At 47.4% G+C, this 27,403-nt stretch overlaps 1 protein-coding gene across 1 annotated transcript in view; it reads right to left on the reverse strand.

Moving 5' to 3' along the window:
• The window catches only part of IREB2 (iron responsive element binding protein 2), a 148,483-nt gene that overhangs the window by 96,321 nt on the left and 24,759 nt on the right, over positions 1-27,403 (reverse strand). Inside the window, exon 4 of the mRNA XM_073579368.1 lies at positions 17,445-17,610. Within this exon, the coding sequence (XP_073435469.1) occupies positions 17,445-17,610 (166 nt within the window). The remainder of the gene's footprint in view (positions 1-17,444; positions 17,611-27,403) is intronic.

Consider the following 27,403-nt stretch of genomic DNA (forward strand, 5'->3'; position numbering starts at 1 on the left):
TCCTGAGAACTACCTCGCCCTGATGAAAATTCAGGAACGGAGAACGGCAGGACAGGGCTGCCAATTCCGAAACTCGTCTGATTGACGTAATTGCCACTAGAAAGACCATCTTCCTAGAAAGGACGGTCAGTGACATGTCCTGCAGCGGTTCGAAAGGAGCCTCCTGTAAGGCCCCATGATTCCAAAGGCCTTCTATAAAGGAGGCGCCACATGGGAAACTCCCTGAATGAATGTCTTGACCTGAAGTTTGGTGGCAATTTTGCGATTGAAAAGCACCGACAAGGCCGAAATTTGGCCCTTGAGCGAGCTAAGTGCGAGGCCTGATTTTAATCCGAATTGAAAGAACTCCAATATGGCTGGAATGGAAAACACCAGAGGGGATCGACCATGATCCTTGCACCACGAAAAGAAGGTTTTCCAGGTGCGGTGATAGATGCGCATGGACACAGGCTTCCTAGCACTAATCATGGTGGAAGTCACGTCGTGAGAACCTAGCCTGTGCTAAAATCCAGGATTCAATGGCCACGCCGTCAAAGACAGGGCCCCGGAGTTCTGGTGGTAAGTCGGGCCCTGTGAGAGTAGATCCATGCGATCTGGAAGTCGCCAGGTGACGTCTGCGACTTGTTGTATTAGTTCTGCATACCATGCTCGGCGCAGCCAATCTGGTGCGCCTAGGATCACTGGTACTCCCTCCGCTCTGATCTTCTTGATGACCCTCGGAAGCAAGGGAAGAGGGGGAACGATGTACGGGAGCTGGAAGCGGTGCCATGGCAGAACTAGGGCGTCTGCTCTGATGGCGCATGGATCGTGCGATCGGGCAATGAACCAAGGCATCTTGTTGTTTAGTCTTGAGGCCATGAGATCACATCCGGACTCCAACGATGACAAAACTGCTGGAAGACTTCCGGATGAAGAGACCACTCTCCCAAGGTTATGTCTTGGTGACTGAGAAAATCTGACACCCAATTTTCTACACCCGGGATGTGGATTGCTGAGATGGGCGAATGGTTGGTCTCTGCCCATTGGAGGATGTGACTCACTTCATGCATGGCCAGCCTGATCCGGGTACCTCCCTGGTGGTCGATATGCACTACAGCCGTGGCGTTGTCGGATTGGATCCTGAAGGGGTGACCTGCGAGGATTTGGTGGAAACGCCGTACAGCTAATCTGATCGCTTTCATCTCCAAAACGTTGATGGGGAGAGGTGACGCTCGGGTCGACCAACAACCCTGTGCCGTGTGGTGACGAAAGACCGCACCCCTGCCGATTAGACTTGCGTCGATGGTTACTACCAACCATCTTACTGGAAGAAAAGACCTCCCTTGATTCAGGGAGGACCTGAGTGTCTACCACTTGAGGGCTTGCCTGACCCGCAGGGACAGAAGGATCCGACGGTCCAGGGAGAACGGGTTCTTGTCCCAAGCTAACAGCAACGCATGTTGTAAGCGACGGAGATGGAACTGCTTCCATCGCAGCCACCATCTTTCCGAGAACTCTCATGCTGAATCGAATGGAGTGAGAACCTGGTCGGGAAAGAGTCCGTGCTGCCTGTTGTAAGGCTTGGGTCTTTTCTGGAGGGAGAATGACCAACCCGCGGGAAGTGTCCAAGATCATTCCTAAAAAGGAAATCTGCTGAGCCTGTTGCGGGAAAGACTTTTCGAAGTTTATCTTCCATCCCAGGCGAGAAAGTGTATTTACTGTTATATCAACGGATTCCTCGCAAGCTGGAAGGGACGGACCCTTGATGAGCAGGTCGTCCAGATACGGTAACACCACTACTCCCCGAGAGTGGAGAATGGCCATGACCTTGGTAAAGACCCTGGGGGAGGTGGCGAGTCCGGAGGGCAAGGCAACAAACTGGAAGTGTTCCTCGTGTATTGCAAAACGCAGGAACTGCTGGTGGGACGAGCAGATCGAAATGAAGGTAAGCATCCTTGTTGTCGATGGATGCTAGGAACTCTCCTTTTTCCATGGAAGCAACAACTAATCGGAGAGATTCCATTCGGAATCGCCGTACCCTGACAAACTGATTTAACAGTTTGAGATCCAGATGGGTCGCATGGTCCAGTCCTTCTTTGGAACCACAAAAAGGTTTGAATAAAAGCCTCTGAACTTTTCATGATGAGGGATCGGAATGATGACTCCGTCCCTTAGCAGAGCCTGAACAGCCCGAAGGAAGGCTCTTGTCTCTTTCTTGGGGGGAGAAGAAGGGAAAAACCGAGTTGGAGGGGGAGAAGAAAAACGGTAATTAGACCTACCGGTAATTGTGTTTCCAGGAATCCATCCTGACAGCACGATGGAGGACGTCCTTCTTATCCACAGTGGGACAGGAAACCACGAGAGCTCAAAAGGACCCTCCCCTCGCCATCCTTCAGTGATTTCTCAAAGTAACACATCTGGATGGATGCAAGAAGGTTTTTATTCAACAAATTTTCACATACACATGTTACATCACAATAGTACGGATGAATATCTTAGGGAGGGAACTAACAGTGCTGTCAGGATGGATTCCTGGAAACACAATTACCGGTAGGTCTAATTACAGTTTTCCAGGTCACCACCTGACAGCACGATGGAGTAGTACCAAAGGAGACTGATCCTAGGGTGGGACTACTGCGTGGAGTACCTTTCTGCCAAATGCCAATTGTGCGGATACCACATCTAACTTATAGTGTCTAGAGAAGGTACTCAGACTGGACCAGGATGCGGCCCTACAGATTTGTTCCGCCGAGGCTCCCCCCCTCTCTGCCCATGACGTGGCCATGGCCCTGGTTGAGTGGGCTCTAAGGTTCCCTGGGGGATTCTGCCCCTGTGTGCTATAGGCTAGATTAATTGTGGACTTAATCCATCTTGCGATTGTGGATTTAGCTGCTTTCCTCCCTTTATTCGGACCACTGTACTGAATGAAGAGATTATCCCTTCTCCAAGGCCTGGTTGCGTCTAGGTACCCGAGAACCGACTCCCTGACGTCTAGGTTATGGTAGGCGCTCTCCTTTTTATTCTTAGGGAACTGACAGAATGAAGGGAGTACTACATCTTGATTCATGTTTGAATCTGAGACCACCTTTGGAAGAAAAGCCGGGTCAAGTCTTAAGATTAAGCCATCGTCGAACACCTGAAGATATGGGTCCTGGATAGACAGGGCCTGAAGTTCTCCTAGCCTCTTTGCTGACATGATCGCTACCAGAAATGCCGTTCTGATCGAGACATTACCAATCCCAATGTCTGCCACTAGCTGGAATGGGTGCTTACATAGCGCATTGAGGACTAGGGTAAGGTCCCAGGGGGGAACAGACATCCTTATTAAGGGCTTCAGCCTCTGAACCGCCCTGGAGAAACGGGCTACCCGGGGTGTGCTGATAGGGCGCAGTCATAGAACACGCTAAGGGCTGCAATCTGAACTCTTAGCATACTGGGTCTAAGACCCTTTTTGAACCCTGCCTGTAAGAAGTCCAGAATCTTTGGGATATTGGGGCGGTCAGTCTCAACTGTCGTCTCTCCACAGAAGCTGCAGAATCTTTTCCAGATCTTGTTGTATATTGCGGCGGTTACCGGTTTTCTGCTCGCCTGCAGGGTAGAGATGACGTCGTCTGATAGGCCTCTTGATCTTAAGACCTGCCGCTCAGGATCCAGGCCGACAATTGAAGTGTCTCTGGCTTCTGGTGCCAAACCGGGCCCTGGCGGAGGAAGTCACTTCTTTCTGGAAGAAGAATGGGTTCTTCTGCCATCTTCCTGAGCAAGGGGAACAAACTCCTCTTTGGCCAGAATGGCACTGTTAGTATGACTCTGGCTTTGTCTTCGTTGATCTTCCTGAGAGTCCGCGGTATGAGAGCGAGAGGCGGGAAGGCATATAACAGGCCCCCGCTCCATGATTGGGACAGAGCGTCGATTCCTGCTGGGTTCCCTAGAGGGTTCAGAGAGTAGAAGTTCCTGAGCTTTGTGTTCTGCTTGACTGCGAACAGGTCTATCTCCGGCGTTCCCCACCGGCTACATAGGCTGTCGAATACCTCGCTGTTCAGCTCCCATTCCGTTGCGACTACTCTTCTCCTGCTGAGAAAGTCTGCCACCTGGTTTTTGTCACCCTCTAGGTGCACTGCTGAGATCGAGAGGGTGTTCTTTTCCGCCCATCTGAAGATGTTCGGCTAGGCGCTGCAGTCCTGGGTGTCTTGGACCGCCTTGGTGACGGAGGAAAGCTACTGTTGTGGTATTGTCTGATAGTACTTTGACATGCCTGTACCTCACCAGTGACTGGACCGACGATAATACTTTCCATACCGCATGAAGCTCCCTGAAGTTGGAGGACTGCATGCTGTCCTCTCGACCCCATCGTCCCTGGTAGTATCTTCCTTGGACATGTCCACCCCAGCCCTGCTGGCTTGCGTCTGTGGTAACTATGACCTCCGGGAATTGGATCCATGAGACACCGGTGTGTAGATTCTTCGGAACAGTCCACCAGAAAAGGGAACTTCTGACCCGGTGAGACAATCGGATCATTCTGTCCAACGAGCTTTGTCTTCTGTCCCAGGAAGATATAACTGCCCGTTGTAGATGTCGAGAGTGGAACTGGCTCCACCTGATGCAGGGAATACAGGATGTCATCAGGCCTAGAATCTTCATGGCCTCCCTGATAGAGACCCGCTGTTTTGCGAATCCTTTCTTTCATGCTGTTCTGTTTTCCCTCTGGAAGGTAAGACATTCTTTCTTCTGAGTCTAATATTACTCCCAGGAATTTTATTCTTGGCTTGGGCATTAGATTTGATTTTTGCCAGTTTATAATCCAGCCCAAGCTCTGCAGCGTGGAAATCAAAGACTGACAGTCGAGCCTGAGCCGGGCCACTGAATGTGATGAGGAAATCGTCTAGGTAAGGGACCACCGTGATATCCCTGATTCTTAGGTAGGCCACTACCTCTGCCATCAGCTTCGTAAAGACCCTTGGGGCTGATGCTAGACCGAAGGGGAGGCAGCGGAACTGATAATGGTAGATCCTGCCCCCTTTCCTCACTGCAAACCTGAGATACTTTTGATGGTCTGGATGGATGGGGACATGGTAATACGCACTCTTTAAATCTAGAGTACACATTACCACCCCCTTCCCTAGGAGGGGAATTGTAGATTTTATTGATTCCATCTTGAATCTTTTGTATCTTAGCCACCTGTTTAGGGGTTTGAGATTTATTATAGTTCTGGACTCTCCTGACGGCTTTTTTTATTGAGAAAAGGCTCGAGTAGTGCCCTCTGCCTTCCTCTCGCGCGGGAACTGGGATGACTGCAGCCGTTGTCAGGAGGTCCTGAATGTCCCGCCACATGGGGGAGGCCGAATGGAGGTGGGGACTGGTTATCAGAAATCAGCCTGGAGGGAGGGAGTTGAACTCTATCCTGTACCCCTGCGAGATCACCTGTAGCACCCAGGGGCTGCTGGAAATTCACTGCCACTCTCCTAGGAACCCGAGCAATCGGCCCCCTACTCTGGTGGCGTCATTTCCTTCGGGAGTTTGACCCGGAGAAGATGGAGTCCCTATTTCTGCCCCTGCTCTCTCCCCCTTTGGGGTAGCTCCATCTTCCAGTTTTCCCCTTCCCTCTGTAGTCCGTTCTTTGGTTAAAACGGGGCCTACGAAAGGGCTGATATTTTTTCCGTTTCTCTTCCGGGAAACCTTTTTTCTCGTCAGAGGCTCTCTCTAAAATATCATCGAGCACAGGCCCGAACACCTTGCCTCCCGAAAACGGGATTGAGCAGTGCTTATTTTTGGATTGTATATGCCCCGACCAGCTTTTTAGCCAGATGGCTCTCCTGGCCGCGTTAGTCAGGGACTGATTCCTGGCCGTAAATCTGACGGTCTCCGCTGAGGCATCAGCTAGAAACCCGGTGGCTAATTTTAACAGGGGAAGGGATTTTAGAATAGCCTCCCTTGGGGTTCTATCTGTAAGATGCTCCTCTAAGTCGTCTATCCACAGGTGCATTGAACGCGCTACAGACGTTGCTGCTATATTAGCCCGTATGACCGCGGACGAACTTTCCCAGGCTCTCTTTAAGAGGCCGTCTGCCTTCCGGTCCATGGGCTCTTTCAGATTGGAAGAGTCCTCAAAGGGAATGACTGTCTTCTTAGACACCTTTGCAACTGGGATATCTATTTTTGGGATTTCCTCCCAGACCTTGATCTCCTCTGGGTCGAATGGTAGGCGCAGTTTAAAGTCTCTAGGGACCGTGAGTTTCTTCTCCGCCTCTTCCCATTCCTCCAGGATCATCGTTCGTATATGCGTATTTACTAGGAATACCATCGAGGTTTGCGATCGCAGCCCCCCAAACATCTCGTCCGGTACCGATAGAGTCTCTGGGCGTTCCTCAATCTGCATAGTGTGTCTTACTGCACCCAGCAGTTCGTCCGTATCCCCGGACAAAAAGAGATATCTCTTCCCCTTCTCTGTGGGTTCTCTCATCTCCTCTAGTCCTGATTCGGACGGGTCCTCCTCCCATGAGGAGTCCGATTCCCTTGGCCTTTTACCGGATACCTGGGGAATCAGCTGCGGAGTCTGGGGGCATCTCAGGCCTGATACTGAAGCCTGTACCTCTTCCCTTACAATGGATCTCATGTTAGCCATGACAGTGGCTTGCTCATCCCCCACTATGCGTTTGGTGCATGCGTCACATAAGGGCTTATGCCATGTGTCCTTTAGTTTCTTGGCACAGATTGGGCACTTTTTCTCCTTTTTCTTAGACTCCTTCTCTGCTGGGGTCCCCTAAAATACACAGAATATGTGTCCTGTGGGATCTGCCTACTTAGGGTCCTGCAGTAACCTTCGCTGAGGTACTCACGTGACCCTGGCCATCAGGCCCCGTCTCAGTTCTCGCCTGATCCTCCATCTCTGTGCAGGAACGACTGTGTGGGCCCACCTGCCACTAGTCAGTGCACCTGAATTGGTGCGAGCGATGTCCGACCTGCTCCGAATCCTCCTGGAGGGGCATCGCCTGTCGGCTTCCCGCTCCGGGAGCGCGCGGTTCAGTTTCATAGCCGTGACTGAACCGCCACCCGGAAGTACTGCAGACGCCCCGGGCCCGTCCCCCAGAAGTGACGCGGCCCCAGGACGCAATCCGGCCAGCCGGCAAGACCGGAAGTGGCGCCAGGGCCTGTGACGCCGCCGCTCGGAGCGGCGCGGTCCCCCCCAAGCCGGCTCTCTCACCTGTCTCCCTCGGTGGTCTGCAAAGATGCCCTGCGGCGGTGATATGGCGTCGGGACCGCTTACTAGATGCGGCTCTGTAGAGGCGGCCCGGCAGAGGGACATCAAAGGCGACGCCTGAAGTCGAGAGCCCCCTCAGGGGAAGCGACTCCGGCTCCCAGGAGCAGCGCTACACTGGGTCTGCTGAGGGACCCTCAGGTGGGTGTCAGCCTGCAGAATTCTTGAGGCGGGAAGGGAAAGGCTGGGCCCCCCGATCCTCACCATCTGCTCGGAACGGTCGGATTTCTCCCGTCGTTCCTATCCGCAGTGGGACAGGAAAAACACTGAAGGATGGCAAGGGGAGGGTCCTTTTGAGCTCTCGTGGTTTCATGTCCCACTGTGGATAAGAAGGACGTCCTCCATCGTGCTGTCAGGTGGTGACCTGGAAAAGAAAATTCTATTTTGTATCCGGAGGACACCAGCTCCCTGACTCACTTGTCGTGGACGACCGCGAGCCAGGTGTGGCTGAAGGAAAGTAGGCGACCGCCTACTTTGTCGGTGTCCGCCGGATACCGCAACAAGTCATTGGGTAGATCTAGGAGATCTGGCTCCCCTAGATCCAGAAGCCCTAGGCCTGGGTTTCCAAGAGCGGTCAGGTCTGCATGAGACCTGGGAGCCTCTGTCTCCACGCGGGGACCAACCTGATCCAGAAGAGAAGGTAGAGGACCAACCGGAATTGAAGAGATCGAAAACGCGTCAGCTGTTGGTTGCGAAACGGCCGAACATCCTTTTGTTGAGGAAGGAATTTACTTTTTCCCCCCGGTAGTATCAGAAATGAGCTGGTCCAGTTTCTCTCCAAAAAGACGACCCGTTTGAAAGGGGAGAGATGTCAACGATCTTCTAGATGTGGCATCCGCCCGCCAGTCGCGGAGCCACAGGGCTCTTCTAATGGAGATCGCATTAGCGGCAGTTTGAGCAGCGCAATTGGCGGCATCAAAAGAAGCGTCCAATACAAAGTTCGCTGCGTGAATTATCTGCCTGGCGACAGTGGTTGCCTCCGGAGGAAGATTGGTGCCCTGGAAGGAAGTAATCAAGACTTCTGCCCAAGCGGCCATTGCCTTAGTGACCCACATTGCCGCGAAAGATGGAAAAAGCGCTGCTCCTGAAGCTTCAAAAACTGAACGGGCAAGGTAGTCAATTTGACGATCGGAGGGGTTTCCGACTGAGGAACCCTCAGAAATGGATAGGAGCATTTTAGAAGCAAGACGCGATACAGGAGGGTCCACCGGAGGGGACTGTAACCAATCCTTCATTAGGTCTGGATCAAAAAGGTATTTAGCCTGAGTAGACTTTTGCACTGTGAACCGCTTATGTGGACGATCCCTATGTTTCTGGACAATTTCCTTAAAGTTCAGATGACTGGTAAATAACCTGCACACACGCTTGGTTTTCTTAAATGAGATAGGATGTGCAGGAGCGGGAATATTTTCCTCATCCAACTTCAGAATCCTGTTGACTTTTTCTATAAGAGAATCAAGCGACTCTTGATGAGTTGGGGGATTCTGAGGGGCTGACGGGTCAGATGCGAATTCAGAGTCATACTCGCTGTAACCTCGGGAGAGGGAGAGCGAGAGACAGGCGTCGCAGATGCTGAGGTGCTAATATAACTAGGGGACGCGTCATGGGTCGCTTTCTAGAGACCTGACCATTCCTTGAAAGAGTACAGCCCCTGCTGGTGGACGGTTCCCGGCCGACGCCAGAGTCCTCCTCGGGAGGTAAGGACGCTTTCTGACTTAGAGTCCTCCCGGAGGGAGAATATAGCCTGGGTCAGAGACTCCACCGACCATGACAGGGACGCAGCCCACTCAGGGATACTAAATGCAGGAGGCCCGTCAGCAGCGGCGGCAAGGGGCGTTTGAGTGCAGGTCAGGGCGCAGGCCGTGCATAACGGATTAGTCTGTGCACTGGGTAAGGCAGACTTGCAAGTGGTACACACGGTAAAAAACGCAGTGTGCTTCTTAGCAGCCCATTTAGCCTCCTTAGATTGAGACATAGTGCTCCTGAAAAGGGTTAAAGGCAGAGTCTGTCTGCAGCTGCAGGGAATGTGCCGGGAAGGGGTTAAGCTTTAATCTGAGGGCAGATGCAGCTTACCCATGGTCCTGTGCTGTGTCCCCTGGGAGGAAAGCGGTGGCCCTGTGGTGTCACCCGGTATCTGGCAGAGTGCACACCTCACAGCTCGTGTCCAGAGCAGGCTGAGGTAAAAGACATGGCCCCCCCCGAGATTAGAATTGCGCGTCTCGTAAGTAATGAGAGGCGCTAAGTGGAGGGGGTGGCGCTATTCAAATTGCAGCCTGGTAGGTCGGAAAAGCTGGGGACTAAATTTTTGGCCTACCCAAGCGCCGAGAGGGAGGGGGGGGGGGCGCCGCTGACGCCAAGTCAGCGCTTCTCCCGGGGACCAGGACCTGACTCCATACCTCTACTCCAGTGCTTGGCAGGCCACGCTGTCCGGGGCCATCCATGCAGGTCTTCTCATCCTCCTGGCTGATGTAGCATAGCTGGAGGAGTTCTTAAAGGGGTATGCTCAATCGATCCTCCCTATGGCAGTGGGATGGAGAGCTATGGGGCTGATTCAGGGCATTCAGAAGCGCTGTTCCTGTCTTCTCCATTGCACTCCATGCGCTTGCCCTCGTATCGGTGGATTACCAGGACCGTAAAGATCATCGCCAGAGAAATCAGCCCCAATCGTCGCAGGAAAGTGTACGGGGAGGTATACTCCGCGTGCTTGCCTGTTGTTGGTTCGGGGGAGAGCGGGCCATAGAAAGGAACAGTCGCCCCCTTCATTTACAGAAAAATCAAAAATAAAATAAAAATGGTGGGGTCTGAAACCAGACACAAGTGCCTCCTACAGACACTAAGCAAGAACTGGAGAAATCTCATCCAGCAAGAGGGTGTATACTGCAGGGGAGGAGTTACCGTATATACTCATGTATTAGGCTGGTTTCACATTTGCGTTTTTTAGCGCTGGAAAAAAACGCATACCTGCGCATGCGTTTTTTCCCCTATATTTAACATGGGTGCGCATACCTGCGCGCTGGTTAGCGCATGTATGCGATTTTCATGCGCTGCGTTTTTTTGGGGTGTGCGTTGGTATTTTCCAGACGCAGCATGTTGCATTTTTTGGCCCTGCAAAAAAGCGCATGCGCACTTATGCGCACGTTTTGCGCTAAAAATGGCCATTATAGCCTATGGATGCGCATATGTGCGCACTGGCATGCTCATGTATGCGTTTTTTTGCATATGCGTTTTTTTTTTTTTTTAACCATGGAATTTAGGGGTTTGGGTTAGAGTTAGGGTCAGGGTTAGGGTTGGGGTCAGGGTTAGGGTTAGGGTCAGGGTTAGGGTTAAGTATGGTTTTGTTAAGGATTAGGGTCAGGGTTAGGGTCAGGATTAGGGTCAGGGTTAGGGTTAAGTATGGTTTTGTTAAGGGTTAGGGTCAGGGTTAGGGTTAGGGTCAGGGTTAGGGTTAAGTATGGTTTTGTTAAGGATTAGGGTCAGGGTTAGGGTCAGGATTAGGGTTAAGTATGGTTTTGTTAAGGATTAGGGTCAGGGTTAGGGTTAAGTATGGTTTTGTTAAGGGTTAGGGTCAGGGTTAGGGTTAAGTATGGTTTTGTTAAGGATTAGGGTCAGGGTTAGGGTTAAGTATGGTTTTGTTAAGGGTTAGGGTCAGGGTTAGGGTCAGGATTAGGGTTAAGTATGGTTTGGTTAAGGGTTAGGGTCAGGGTCAGGGTTAGGGTCAGGGTTAGGGTCAGGATTAGGGTTAAGTATGGTTTTGTTAAGGGTTAGGGTCAGGGTCAGGGTTAGGGTCAGGGTTAGGGTTAGGGTCAGGGTTAGGGTCAGGGTTAGGGTCAGGGTTAGGGTCAGGGTTAGTTAGGGTTTAGGGTTTGGGTTAGGGTTAAGTATGATTTGGTTAAGGGTTAGGGTCAGGGTTAGGGTTAGGGTCAGTAAAGTCATGGTTTGGGTAGTGTGAGGGGCCACCTAAAAATGTTGGAAAAAAACGCGGTAAAAACGCACTAAAAACGCATACAAACGCATAAAAACGCTGCGTTTTTTTCATGCATGCTCATAAAAATGCTTGAAAAAAACGCAGCAGTTGTATGCTTATGTATGCGTTTTTTCAATGCGTTTTTTTGCGGGAAAAACGCGCTGCAAAAAAAAGCAAGTGTGAAACTAGCCTAAGCCGAGATTTTCAGCCCTTTTTTTTTGGGCTGAAAATCTTCCTCTCTGCTTATACACCAGTCATATACCTGGGGGTCAGCGGGGGAGGGGGCGGGGGTGTCACAGATCATACTCACCCGTCCTGGCACTCTCTGCAGCCCCCCTCGCTTCTCCACTGTCTCCCTTCCTGCCTTCAGCAGTCACGTGGTACCGCGCTTTAAACTCATGAATATGCACATATTCGTGAGTGGTAATGAGCGATATCACATGACCGCTGAAGGCAGGAAGGGAGACAGTGGAGAAGCGAGGCTGCAGAGACGTTCCAGGACGGGCTAGTATAGCGATATTCACCTGTCCTCGTTCCCACGCTACTCACCGCCATCTGCTGCTTCCTGTGTCCGTGATGTTTAGCCAGCAGGGGGAGCGGTGACGTGGTTAGTGTGCGCCGTGCCCTCTGCTGGCTGAACAGTCACTGACAGAGGACGCGCAGACAGTGGTGAGCTGCGATGGACCCCGGACAGGTGCCGGGTCCTGAGCAGGAGAGGTGAGTATGGCATTTTTTTGCAGCAGCCTATGGGGGCATAGTCCATGGGGCAGCATATGGGGGCATAGTCCATGGGGCAGCAAAGTCTATGGGGCAGCATATGGGGGCATATTCTATGGAGCATCTTATGGGGCCATTATTAACCTTTGTGCAGCATTATATGGGGTGTATTTTGTATGGAGCATTATATGGGGCTCCTGATTCAATATGAATATTCAAAAACATTTAACCTACTGATGTCTCAATTTTATTTGTATTGGTATCTATTTTTACTTTTGAAATTTACCAGTAGCTGCTGCATTTTCCATCCTAGGCTTATACACGAGTCAAGTTTTCCCGTTTTTTGTGTGGCAAAATTGGGGGGGGGGGGTTCGGCTTATACAGTAACTTTTTTCTGGTTTACTTAGTGTCCTCCTAGTGGCAAGCAGCATAACACCCACTGTCTCTGTGTCCCCCAATGAGGTGTAGGAGAAATTCAAGTTACCCTCTCTTCCAAGCATTAAAAAATACACATTTGGCATCACAGTGTCCAAAAAAGTTTATATATATATATATATATATATATATATATATATATATATATATATATATATATATATTTAACCCAGTCAGTAAACACCGTAAAGAGAAAAAAAATTTCAAAAGTGGCAAAACCGCATTTTTTTTTTTTTTTTTCAGTAGACGCAACACCGCAGAAAATGATGTAAGAAGCAATCAAAATGCCATATCTATACCAAAATGGTATCATAAAAACACCGCCACACCCTGCAAAAAAATAAACAATCACACAACCCCATTACAATGAAAATGTTATTGGTCTTGGAAATCAGTGACAATCCAAATGGTTTTCCTTTTCCCCCCCACCACAAAAAAAAAAAAAAACTGGATACATTTGGCATCACATTAATTGCACTGTTGAGGAGAATCAGTTTGTCAAGTCATTTTTACCAAACAATGTACGCCGCAAAAACAATTTCCAAAAAGCAATGTCACAAAAAACAAGCTCTCACATGTCTATGTGGAAATAAAAATAAAGTAAATGGGTCTTAGAAGAAAGGAAACTGTCCATGTTGAGAAGGGAGTAATTTTCAGAAAGCCATATTTTGGACTAGTTTTACTTTGTTTTTACTTTGCAAGACTATTTGCAGTTTTACACCTTTCATGCCCTGACTTTTTTTTTTGCGCACATTTGTCTTTTTTCTCCCCCTCTTTAAAAAGCCATAAACTTTTTGTATTTTTATACAGATGCAGCCATATGATGGGTATGGTTTTGCAGGACCAATTGTAGATTTGAATGACAACGTTCTTTTTACCATATAATATACTGGAAAACTGAAGTGCAGTGATACGGTGAAAAAGAACGCCGCAATGACTTGGCACCTTGATTCTCCAAGTCAATACAACTACAGAGATGCTAAATTTGTAAAACATTTCCTTATTTTAAGAAGTTAAAAAAAATTTATAGAATGTTAAGAGTTGCAAGGGTCCTCCTGGGCCATCTGGTCTCCAACCCCCTGCTCAATGCAGTGCAGGATTCACTAAATCATCCTAGACAGCTGTCTGTCCAGTCTCTGTTTGAAGACTTCCATGGAAGGGGAAATCACCACCTCTCGTGGCAGCCTGTTCCACTAATTGATCACCATAACTGTCAAAGTTTTTTCTAATATCTAATCTGTGTTTCCTCCCAGTTTCATCCCTTTGCTTCTAGTCTTTCCTTGTGCAAATGAGAATAAAGATGATCCTTCTACAATGTGACAGCCCTTCAGGTATTTGTAGACAGCTATTAATGCTCCTCTCAGTCTTTTTTGCAAGCTTCCCAAATCCTGTAACTGTTCCTCATAGGACATGGTTTGCAGACCGGTCACGATTCTGGTCGCTCTTCTCTTAACTTGCTCCAGTTTGTTGATGTCTTTTTTTTAAAATGTGGTGCCCAAAACTGGACAGAATTCCAGATGAGGTCTGACCAAAGAGTAGAGGGCAATAATGACTTTACGTGATCTAGACTGTATGCTTCTGTTAATACATCCCAGAATTGCTTTTGCCTTTTTTGCTGCTGCACCACTGTTGACGCATAGTCAGTCTGTGATCTATTAGTATACCCAAGTCTTTCACATGTGCTGTTGCCTAGCCCTATTCCTCCCATTCTGTATATGCTTTTTTCATTATTATGAAATATTATTTATGCTCAAAAATGTTATTTGGTTAAGTCTATATGTTTTGTTTTATGGGTGTTTTATAATGAAAATATCTAAAATTTGATGGAGATTTAAAAAAAAAAAAAAAAAAAAAAAAAAGGATTTTTTTAAACTGAATGCTTACAGCCTTAAACCAGATAGTAAATAACCTTTCCCATAGGTTAATTTTAGGTCAAGGAAAGGTGGTTTATTTGAAGGGGTTGTCCGGGCTTTTCACATAATATCAGTGCATATTTGGGCTGCAGAATGGTGACAATAAGTAATTTACCTTCTGTCACCAGTTTGCAGGGTTTTCTAGATATCACTCTTTTGCTTCTGATCAGAACGTCCAAGGGGGGGGGGGGTGTTCTGGCATTGAAATGAGAACTGGTTGCTTCCTCCTACTCTACCAAAAACCTGCCCTCTATAGCAAAAACCCCACCCTCCATAGCAACAGGCCCTCCACGTCCACATGAACAAGCCCTCCTCACACAGTAACATATCCTCCCCCTCTAGCAGCCTCAGTGCAGAGAGCAGAACCACCCAGCTGCTCCTCCCCCAGACACACACTGAACAGTGATCTATGGAAAGTGAAACTCTAGTGAGGAGGGAAAATCGTCCTGTATACTGGACCACTCCATGATTACAATACATAAGTCACTCATTAGCAGTGATTCCTTCCTTCAGTGTCCCAGGCTGCTGGCAGTGAGAACAGACTGTGTGATGGCCAGTGATGGGGGTCTGCAGCTTCTAATCTGCACAGGGGATGGCAGTCACTGATGTAATCTGTTCTGTGACAAAGCCTCTGCTGTGTGAATGAGACAGCTCTGTGTCACTGATGTCTTCACACATCAGCCGATTTGGTGCAGTGTATGTGTGAAGCTCCACCAAGCTCCAGTGACCAGCACCACCCACTTCCCACTCATTGGCTGTCAGTAAACTGCACCAGCACTCATCTTTATCAATCCAGCATTGGAAAGAACACAGCAGTGATCCTGTATTTGTGAAAGCAGCACAATCTACATCACATCCACAATGGTAATAGATAGGGCCATTACATGTTCCATGCCATACTCCTTGTAGATAATTGTATATTGTGTAATGAAAACTATATATAGCACCTAATGCAAATCTATAGTAGATATGTGTATAATATACACTCACTGGCCACTTTATTAGGTACACCATGCTAGTAACGGGTTGGACCCCCTTTTGCCTTCAGAACTGCCTCAATTCTTCGTGGCAGAGATTCAACAAGGTGCTGGAAGCATTCCTCAGAGATTTTGGACCATATTGACATGATGGCATCACAAAGTTGGCGCAGATTTGTCGGCTGCACATCCCTGATGCGAATCTCCCGTTCCACCACATCCCAAAGATGCTCTATTGGATTGAGATCTGGTGACTGAGGAGGCCATTTGAGTACAGTGAACTCATTGTCATGTTCAATAAACCAATCTGAGATGATTCGAGCTTTATGACATGGCGCATTATCCTGCTGAAAGTAGCCATCAGATGCCTGTTCTTAGCTGAGAGGAGTGGTACCCAGTGTGGTCTTCTGCTGCTGTAGCCCATCTGCCTCAAAGTTCGACGCACTGTGCGTTCAGAGATGCTCTTCTGCCTACCTTGGTTTTAACGGGTGGCAATTTGAGTCACTGTTGCCTTTCTATCAGCTCGAACCAGTATGCCCATTCTCCTCTGACCTCTGGCATCAACAAGGCATTTCCGGCCACAGAACTGCCGCTCACTGGATTTTTTTTCTTTTTCGGACCATTCTCTGTAAACCCTAGAGATGGTTGTGCGTGAAAATCCCAGTAGATCAGCAGTTTCTGAAATACTCAGACCAGCCCTTCTGGCACCAACAATCATGCCACGTTCAAAGGCACTCAAATCACCTTTCTTCCCCATACTGATGCTCGGTTTGAACTGCAGGAGATTGTCTTGACCATGTCTACATGCCTAAATGCACTGAGTTGCCGCCATGTGATTGGCTGATTAGAAATTAAGTCTTAACACACAGTTGGACAGGTGTACCTAATAAAGTGGCCAGTGAGTGTATATACTAGATGTGGGCCCAATGCTATTGCATCAGGAGGGCAGTGATGTCACGATGGGGTGAGCTCTGTGGAGCTGTCTTTCACCCTGTCCGCTCTCTTCTTCCTGTGCTGTCTTCTCCCCTCATGTGCTCTCTCCTTTGTGCTGTCTCCCCGTGTGCTCTTCCCCTGTGCTGTCTTCTCCCCTCTGTGCTCTCTCCACCTTCATGTCTTCTTCCATCTATGCTCTCATCCCTGCAAGGCTGACACTCGAAATTTCAGGGTCCCTTACTGACAACATATTCGGGTCCCCTGGAGATGCCGCCCATCCTCCACTCCAGCATATTATTTATATATATTCTTATTTTACACACACACAATATAGATTGTTGCAGGCTGTATACCCAATAGACGGCTGCTGCAGGCTGTATACCCAATAGACATGCTCACACATACTGCACCAAATCTGCTGCTGTGAAGACAGTGACACAGAGCTGTCTCATTCGCACAGCAGAGGCTTTGTCACAGAACAGATTGCATCAGTGACTGCCATCCCCTGTGCAGATTAGAAGCTGCAGACCCCCCATCACTGGCCATCACAGTCTGTTCTCACTGCTACCAGCAGCCGAGCCCCATCACTGCCAGCCCAAGCCCCATCACTGCCAGCAGCCTGGGACACTGAGGGAAGGAATCACTGATGAGTGACTTATGTATTGTAATCATGGAGTGGCCCAGAATACAGGACGATTTACCCTCCTCACTAGAGTTTCACTCTCCATAGATCACTGTTCAGTGTATGTCTGGGGGAGGAGCAACTGGGTGGTTCTGCTCTCTGCACTGAGGCTGCTAGAGGGGGAGGATTTGTTACTGTGTGAGGAGGGCTTGTTCATGTGGACGTGGAGGGCCTGTTGCTATGGAGGGTGGGGTTGTTGCTATAGAGGGCAGGTTTTTGTTAGAGTAGGAGGAAGCAACCAGTTCTCATTTCAATGCCAGAACACCCCCCAACCCCCCCCCCCCCCGGATGTTATGCTCAGAAGCAAGAGAGAGTGATATCTAGAAAACCCTGCAAACTGGTGACAGAAGGTAAATTACTTGTCACCATTCTGCAGCCCACATATGTACTGAGATTATGTGAAAAGCCCAGACAACCCCTTTAATTTTATCCTAATATACCATTATAAGTTATATCTCAATACTTTTCTCATTCCTACATATTATATACAATATATTTTGAGAGGACTGTGACATTCCCCATTACCTATAGGGTGTCAGTACATTTCTTGACCCTTTGTTTTTTGCGAAGAATAGCACCAAACAATACTTACGTGAAATCTTGCAGGACAACACGGGCTGGAAGGAAGGGAATTTCTTGGCATTCACAGTTAGTTTTCCACTTCAAAACTCTCATGGCATCATCCTGTTTTACCAACACACCATCACAATTACGTATCACAGCTTCAAGCACCACTCGGATGCAAAAAGGCAAGGTATCTGCAATAGAAGATTAAAGTTAGTGATTAAATAGGTTATCTTAAAAAGTCAATCATTTAGACATCATTGGTGGACCTCACGCCAATCTGTCCACCCTACTCCTTCCCCCAAGAGCCAGACTGCAGAGCCATCCTTAAAAGGGATTGCCCATCTCCGCACATTATGTGATCGCGGGTGGCAGATGGGTTTTCCATAACACCTGGGGAGGATCTGCTGAAGACCCCTGTGCATGTCATTCAGATACTCCAGGGAAAGCCAGCATGTAGCTGGCTTTCATACAAAATTGTGATTTTAGCTATACTTGTACTGTTATGTATAGTACAAGCGATAAGATGATTCCCAAAGGCAGGGATGTCAAACTCGAATACACAGGAGGCCATAAGTAAAAGCATGGACAAAACGTGAGGGTCAACCTTGATATTTATTTTAACCCCTTCACCCCCCAAGGGTGGTTTGCACGTTCATGACCGGGCCAATTTTTACAATTCTGACCACTGTACCTTTATGAGGTCATAACTCTGGAACACTTCCATTGATCCCGGTGATTCTGACATTGTTTTCTCGTGACATATTGTACTTCATGTTAGTGGTAAAATTTCATTCAAATAACTTGCGTTTGTGAAAAAAATGGAAATTTGGCAAAAATTTTGAAAATTTCGCAATTTTCCAACTTTGAATTTTTATGCCCTTAAATCACAGAGATACGACACAAAAAACTTGATAAGTAACATTTCCCACATGTTTACTTTACATCAGCACAATTTTGGAACCAAAATTTTTTTTTGTTAGGAAGTTATAAGGGGTTAAAAGTTGACCAGCGATTTCTCATTTTTACAACACCATTTTATTTTTAGGACCACATCACATTTGAAGCCACTTTGAGGGGTCTATATGATAGAAAATACCCAAAAGTGACACCATTCTAAAAAACTGAACCCCTTAAGGTGCTCAAAACCACATTCAAGAAGTTTATTAACCCATTAGGTGCGTCACAGGAATTTTTTTGAATATTTAAAAAGAAATGAACATCTAACTTTTTTTCACAAAAAAAAAACTTCAGGTTCAATTTTTTTTATTTTACCAAGGGTAACAGGAGAAATTGGACTGCAAAAGTTATTGTGCAATTTGTCCTGAGTATGCTGATACCTGATTTGTGGGGGGGAACGACTGTTTCGGCGCATGGCAGAGCTCAGAATGGAAGGAGCGCCGTTTGACTTTTTCAATGCAAAATTGGCTGGAATTCAGATCGGACGCCATGTCACGTTTGGAGAGTCCCTGATGTACCTAAACAGTGGAAACCCCCTACAAGTGACCCCATTTTGGAAACTAGACCCCCCCAAGGAACTTATCTAGATATGTGGTGAGAACTTTGAACCCACAAGGGCTTCACAGAAGTTTATAACATAAAGCCATACAATTAAAAAATCATATTTTTTCCACAAACATGATCTTTTCACCCTCAATTCTTATTTTTCCAAGGGTAACAGGACAGTAAAAGTTATTGTGCAATTTGTTCTGAGTACGCTGATACCCCACATGTGGGGGTAAGCCACTATTTGGGCGCATGGCAGAGCTCGGAAGGGAAGCAGCGCCATTTGACGTTTTTGGCTGGAATTGAGATCGGACACCATGTCGCGTTTGGAAAACCCCTGATGTACCAAAACAGTGGAAACCCCCCCACAAATGACACCATTTTGGAAACTAGACCCCCTAAGGAACTTATCTAGATGTGTGGTGAGCACTTTGACCCCCCCAGTGCTTCACAGAAGTTTATAATGCCCGGGTGTGAAAATAAATAATTCGTATTTTTTCAACAAACATGATCTTTTAGTCACCATTTTTTTATTTTCCCAAGGGTACCAGGAGAAATTGGACCCCAAAAGTTGTTGTCCAATTTGTCCTGAGTATGCTGATACCCCATATGTGGGAGAAAACTACTGTATGGGCACACGTCGGGGCTCGGAAGGGAAGTAGTGACGTTTTGGAATGCAGACTTTGATGGAATGGTCTGCGGGTGTCATGTTGCCTTTGGAGAGCCCCTAATGTACCTAAACAGTGGAAACCCCCCACAAATGACCCCATTTTGAAAACTAGACCCACTAAGGAACTTATCTAGATGTGAGGTGAGCACTTTGAACCCCCAAGGGCTTCACTGAAGTTTATAATGCCAGGGCATGAAAATAAAAAAATCGTATTTTTTCCAGAAACATGATCAATTAGTCCCCAATTTTTTCATTTTCCCAAGGGTAACAGGAGAAATTGGACCCCCAAAAGTTGTTGTCCAATTTGGCCTGTGTACGCTGAAACCCCATATGTGGGAGAAAACCACTGTATGGACACACGTCGGGGCTCGGAAGGGAAGCAGTGACGTTTTGGAATGCAGACTTTGATGGAATGGTCTGCGGGTGTCATGTGCGTTTGGAGAGCCCCTGATGTACCTAAACTATTGAAACTCCCCACAAGTGACCCCATTTTGGACACTAGACCCCCCCACGGAACTTATCTAGATGTGTGGTGAGCACTTTGAACCCCCAAGTGCTTCACAGAAGTTTATAACACTCGGACGTGAAAATAAAAAAATCATTTTTTTCCACAAAAATGATATTTTTGCCCCCAATTTTTTATTTTCCTAAGGGTAACAGGAGAAATTGGACCCCAAAAATTGTTTTGCAATTTGTCCTGAGTAGGCTGATACCCTACATGTGGGGGTAAAACACTGTTTGGGCGCATGGCAGAGCTTGGAAGGGAAGGAGCACCATTTGACTTTTTCAACTCAGAATTGGCTGGAATTGAGATCAGACGCCATGTTGCATTTGGAGAGCCCCTGATGTGCCCAAACAGTGGAAACCCCCAATTATAACTCCAACCCTAACCCCAACACACCCCTAGCCCTAACCCTAGCCCTAACCCTAAGGCTGTGTGCACACGCTGCGGATTTTGCTGCGGTTCCGCAGCGGTTTTGGCTGCTGCGGACTCGCAGCGGTTTTGGCTGCTGCGGTGTACAGTACCATGATTCCCTATGGGAATCAAAAACCGCAGTGCAGACGGTGCGGAATTTTCCGCGCGGATTATCTGCGGTTTTCAATCCGCAGAAAGAATTGACATGTCAATTCTTTCTGTGGATTCTCCTGCGGTTTGCCATCTCCTCTATTGAGGAGATGAAAAACCGCAGGACAAAACCGCAGAGCAATCCGCAGGTAAAACCGCACGTCTTTTGACCTGCGGTTTCACCTGCGGATTTTACAAAATCCGCGCGGATGAATCCGCACCTAATCCGCAGCGTGTGCACACAGCCTTACACTAACGGGAAAATGGAGATAAATACTTTTTTTTAGTTTTATTATTTTTCCCTAACTAAGGGGGTGATAACGGGGGGTTTGACTTACTATTTATGGCGGTTTTTATGTTTGGCGGCTGTCACACGCTAAAAGACGCTTTTTATTGTAAAATAGTTTTTGCATCACCACATTTTGAGAGCTATAATTTTTCCGTATTTAGACCCACTGAGTCATGTGAGGTCTTATTTTTTGCGGGACGAGTTGACGTTTTTATTGGTACCAATTTCGGGCACGTGACATTTTTTGATCGCTTTTTATTCCTATTTTTGGGACGCAGAATGAACAAAAACCAGCGTTTCATGAATTTCTTTTGGGGGGGTGCGTTTACACCGTTCCGCGTGCGGTAAAATTGATAAAGCGGTTTTATTCTTCGGGTCAGTACGGTTACAGCGTTACCTCATTTAGGTCGTGTTTTTGTCGGTTTTATGCAATGAAAACTATTTTATATAAAAAATAATTATTTTTGCATCGCTTTATTCTGCGAGCTATAACTATTTTTTCGCTGATGATGCTGTGTGGCGGCTCGTTTTTTGCGGGACAAGATGACGTTTTCAGCGGTACCATGGATATTTATATGCGTCTTTTTGATCGCGCGTTATTACACTTTTTGTTTGGCGGTATGATAAATCATTTTTTGCTTCGTTTTTTATTTTTATTTTTTAAGGGGTTCGCTAAAAGGGTTAACTAATGGGACAGTTTTATAGGGCGGGTCATTACGGACGCGGCAATACCTAATATGTGTACTTTTATTGTTTGTTTTTTTTATTATTTCCAAAAAATGGATTTATTGAGGGAATATTTTTTTTTTTTTCTTCTAATTTATTTGGCGATTTTTTTAAATTTATTTTTACAAGCGCTGCACATTGCGCTGCCGTGGGGGGCTCAGGGAAGCACGGAGGGAGCCCCCTCCCTGCCGATGCTTCCCTTTAACTCCCGGTACACCGCGATCATGTTTGATCGCGGTGTGCAAGGGGTTAACGTGTCGGGGGCGGTCCGTGACCGCCCCTGACACATAGTGCCGGGTGTCAGCTGTGATAATCAGCTGACACACGGCCGCGATCAGCGGCGCTCACCACGTGGTCGCCGCTGATCGCGGCAGACGTACTATCCCGTCCACGGTCATACAGGCCCGGGTACCGTGGACGGGATAGTACGTCGGATGTCAGGAAGGGGTTAAAGAAAGTCTGTAAAGTTTGTATGTTCTCCCCGCGTTTGCGTGGGTTTCCTCAGGGTACTCCGGTTTCCTCCCACATTCTAAAGACATACTAATAGGGAATTTAGATTGTGAGCCCCATCGGGGACAGTGATGATAATGTGTGCAAACTGTAAAGCGCTGCGGAATATGTTAGCGCTATATAAATATAAAGATTATTATTATTAATTAAGTCTACAATTGAGGAAGATTTTCCGTATCAAATATAACAATGAACATTTTCATGTAGAAACAAATTTTAAGGGGTTTTCCCATGAACAAAGTACTTTTTTTAGTTACTAAATCTTAGAATAAAATATTGGAATAATGTAATATGCTATGTAAAAGCAGTAAAAAGCATATAGCCCAATGGCATCATTGTAATAAAAAAAGGATAAAAGACCGTGAATACAGATAAAGTGTAATACTAACAAAAGTGCCCCACAAACAGTAAGCTACCCCTTAAGTGAATTCCTTCACATGCACAGTATGATGACCCTACCGTTCTCCACCTCGCTCAATTTCCCCAACAAAGAATGGTGACCCCATCACAGCATGATTCTCCAATTGTAATCCCCACACAGCCCACCATATAGTACAATAGGCCCCACATAGTTGCTTCAGGCGAAAGTACACGTACACTGCAGTTCTCGCGATGAGCCGAGCTGTTTGCGAGAACTGTAGTGCAGGTGACCGCCGGGGTTATCACCAGTCAAGTTCTCACGATCAGCAAACCGCAAAAAACTGCAGTGTACGTGACTGTCGGGGACAGTTATCTCCGGTGATCATCTTCAAGCTCCATTGTGTTCTGGCTGTCGGGCTGAATGGTGGCATAATGCTACCGTTCAACCAAAGGCATCCAGATGTAGAAGAGCTGGACTTGTCGTGGGACAGTATGTATATCTTCTCGGTGGACAGGTAAGGATATTGTTGCTTCCAGGAGACATTGGCTTCAGTGGAACAGGCGATGCCGTAAGTATGGTTTAATTAAGATCTATTAAAAGGAGTCTGTGTTATTATTTCAATTAAAATACTTTATTCTGGCTGTGTCTTTTACCATATAGCTATAGGATTAGCTATGGACAGGTGTATTATAGACGCTTCTCCATTACTAATACGTGGGCTTGATGCCACCTGACAATACAAAGGTGACATCAACCCCACAAATATAAACCCCACTTGCCACCGCTAAAGGGAAAGTGGAAAGAGCTGGGTAAAGTGCCATCCAAGGTAAGCAGACTGCTGCGGCCTGGTATTATCAGGCTGGTAAGATTCAAGGATATTGGATCCTTACCAGCCTGAAATACCAGTCCCAGTAGTCTGCTTTACTCTGGCTGGTTAACAAATATAGGGGGACCCCACGCTATTTTTTTTTTTTTTTTTTAATTATTATTAAGAAAGGAGGGGACCTCTGTGCTTTCCTTCACTTCCTGTGTCATGTACTTCTGGCTGTGTCATAAGATTCACCATTATGTAAATTAGTACACATGCATAGTAAGCTGCATTCCTGCACTTAATACACGTGACTAGAAAGAGAACGCAGTTTTACCGCATTTAATGAAAGTATGGGTAATTTACGCAAAGACAGTTTCTCCGCTACATAAATGGACATGCGGTCTGGAAAGGCGCACCGCATGTCAGTCTCTGCGGGTATCGGTGCACGCATAGTGGGCATGGGATTTCTTGAAATCAGATCCACTATGCTGTAACAGCTGGACGCTGCAGGTTGGTCGCTGCGGATGTACACAGTATCCGACCCGCAGCGTTTACTGACTGTGGGAACATACCCCAATATAACTGCAGACAGGAAATAGGGATTTTGGTGTACTCACCCTTTTCTCCGAGTCAATCATAGCAATCATTGGGGGACACCGGACCATGGGTCTTATGCTGCTGCCACTAGGAAGATACTAAGTGAACATAGAAAGATTAACTCCTCCTCTGCAGTATACACCCTCCTGCTGGATCCAATTGAACCAGTTCGGTAAAAAGCAGTAGGAGCTTCCAACAATTAACAAGAATAATCTATGTCCAAACTAAGAACGAAAACCAGTCATTAGGCTAACAGGGTGGGTGCTGTGTCCCCCAATGATTGGCTCGGAGAAAATGATTTTACTGTGAGTACACAAAAATCCCTATTTCTCCTACGCCTCATTGGGGGACACAGGACAATCGGACGTCCTAAAGCAGTCCCTGGGTGGGGAGCAACACAACTGCTAATACCTCATGTACCACCAATTACAAAATGTGGTACTGCCGATTGCAGAAGCATGGCCTTTGAAGCGGCTAGGCCCTTCCTATGCCCCTCTGGAAGCACGAACAAGGCATCTGACTTGCAGAAGGAGGCCGTCCGCGAGACGTACCTTCTAAGAGCTCTAACCACATCCAAAGTGTGAAGAACTTTCTCGATACGATGGACTGGTTCCAGCCAGAATGAAGGCAAAATAATATCCTCGTTGAGATGAAAAGAAGAAACAACTTTCGGCAGAAAAGACAGGGACGTCCTCAAGACTATCTTGTCTTGATGGAAAATCAGGATGATAAACGTGCATAGATGCAGGCTTCCTAGCACTAATCATGGTGGAGATTACTTGATGAGAGAATCCTGCTTGAGCTAGAACCCAGGACTCAACGCCACGCCGTTAAACACAGGGAACCAGAGTTCGGGTGGTAAATCAGGCCCTGTGAAAGTAGATCTGCGGGATCTGGCAGTCGCCTGGGAACGTCAGCAACTAGTTGTACTAGTTCTGCATACCACACCTGACACGGCCAGTCCGGTGCGACCAGAATCTCTGGTATCCCATCTGCTCTGATCTTTTTGATGACCCTCGGAAGTAAGGGGAGCGGGGGAAATACATACGGAAGCCGAAACAGATGCCACGGAAGAACCAGGGCATCAGCGCCGCATCCGGAGTCCCCTAGCGATGACATATTTGCTGAAAGACCTCCGGATGAAGAGACCACTCTCCCTTGGCGACTGAGAAAGTCTGCCGCCCAATTCTCTACGCCCGGGATGTGGACAGCCGAGATAACCGAATGGTTCCTCTCGACCCATCGAAGGATGTGACCCACTTTGTGCATGGCCGTCTTGCTGCGGGTGCCCCCCTGAAGGTTGATGTACACCACAGCCGTGGCTTTGTTGGATTGGATCCTGATGGGGCGACCTGCCCGGAGATGATGAAAACGAAGAAGGGCTAACCCGATTGCTCGTATCTCCAAGATGTTGATGGGGAGACGCGACTCCGAATGGATCAACGACCCTGTGCCATGTGATAGAGGAAAACCGCACCCCAGCCAAGAAGACTGGCGTTGGTTGTCACCACTAGCCAACGCACTGGAAGAAAGGACTTCCCTTGGTCCAAGGAAGATTTCAGCGTCCACCAACTGAGGGTCTGCCTTACCCGCTGAGACAGACAGAACAGACGGTCGAGAGAGAACGAGTTCCTGTCCCAAGCAAACAGAAGCGCATGTTGCAAAGGGCGGAGGTGTAGCTGTGCGAAAGTCTTAGTTACTCACCGGTTAACGGTGTTTTTCGGAGTCCATGACAGCACCACCTGAGAGCGGGGATCCACCCTTCACGAACAGGAAATCCTACATATACATAAGGGTGGCACCTCTCCCACGCATCAGTTGGTTTACAAAGTACAAGAGGACCACCAAGGTTAATAGCATAATTTATGTACAATACTTTACTCAACTATTTACTATTAGTGTACATATAAGAGGAAGAAGTGCACACACAAACTAAATAAAAGGGAGGGAATCTACGAGTGCTGTCATGGACTCTGAAAAATACCATTAACCGGTGAGTAACTACGACTTTATTCGGTCGTCCATGACAGCACCACCTGAGAGAATTACAGAGAGTAATAATTACTTTAGGGAGGGACTACAGCCTGCAGAACAATTACAAAAAACAAGGCATTATCTTTTTTCCAGGGATCGGTAACTGCCAGGTATTCTAGGAGACATCTCCTAACGTCTAAAGTGTGTAGTTTTCTTTCCTTTTCATTCCTTGGATTAGGGAGGAAGGACTATCTCCTGTGTTCTATAGAAACTGGAGTCTACCTTAGGCAAGTATGCTGGATCAGGTGTAAATATTACCCTGTCGTCCCTGAATTGTATGTAAGGAGGAAGTCTAGATAACACCTGGATGTCACTTACTCCACGGGCTGACATCAGCGCTACCAGAAAGGCCACTTTAAAGAGACAGATTTTTGTAGAGGCTGATGAAATAGGTTCAAACAGGGCCTCTGTCATGTCTGTGAGGACTAGGTTTAGATCCCATGGCATAATTTTATTTCTTAATAACGGTCTGGACCTGCCTGTTGCCTTAATAAATCCAATGATCCAATAGTTACTGGCGATGTTGCAGTTAAAAAGGGCCCCTAATGCTGACACTTGTACTTTAAGGGTGCTGGTGGAGAGCCCCATGTCCACACCTCTTTGTAAGAACTCTAGGATCTGCGCTATCGGTCTGGACTGTCCAGCTACTACTCCAGAGTTCTAAAGGAATCTTTTCCACATACTAACAGATTTTAGTTGTGATCGGCTTTCTGCTCTTAAGCAGGGTGTTAATTAAGGCTGGGGAGAACCGTTTCTCCTTTAGCAGTGACCGTTCAAAATCCACGTCATCAGATGTAGGCCAGCCACCTGAAGATGGTAGATTGGGCCTTGGGATAGAAGATCCGGGATGTCTGGAAGGACCCATGGGTCAGACACCGACATGGTCCTGAGGCATGGGAACCATGCCATCCTGGGCCAAAACGGGGCGATAACTATGACCTTCGCCTTGTCCTTACTGACTTTCCTCATCATCAGGAGTAGTAGAGACAGGGGAGGGAAGGCATATGCTAGCCTGAAGTCCCACTTTGTCAGAAGAGCATCTACTGCCAGAGGCCCTTCTCTGGGATTTAGAGAGCAAAACAGACACTTTCCTGTTCTCCCTCGTGGCGAAAAGGTCCACTTCTGGCTGCCCCCATTTTTGTGCGATCAGGTCGAAGATGGAGGTCTTTAACCCCTTAAACCCCAAGGGTGGTTTGCACGTTCATGACCGGGCCAATTTTTACAATTCTGACCACTGTCCGTTTATGAGGTAATAACTCTGAAACACTTCCATGGATCCCGGTGATTCTGACATTGTTTTCTCGTGACATATTGTACTTCATGTTAGGCCTCTTTCACACATCCGGTTTTTGTAATCCGGCACAATGCGGCAAAATTTTTAAAAACCGGATCCGGTTTTGTCCCATAAGCTTTCATG

Source organism: Dendrobates tinctorius, unplaced genomic scaffold (assembly GCF_039654945.1).
Source record: "Dendrobates tinctorius isolate UK_male_01 unplaced genomic scaffold, ASM3965494v1 ptg000062l, whole genome shotgun sequence".
Lineage (NCBI taxonomy): Eukaryota > Metazoa > Chordata > Amphibia > Anura > Dendrobatidae > Dendrobates > Dendrobates tinctorius.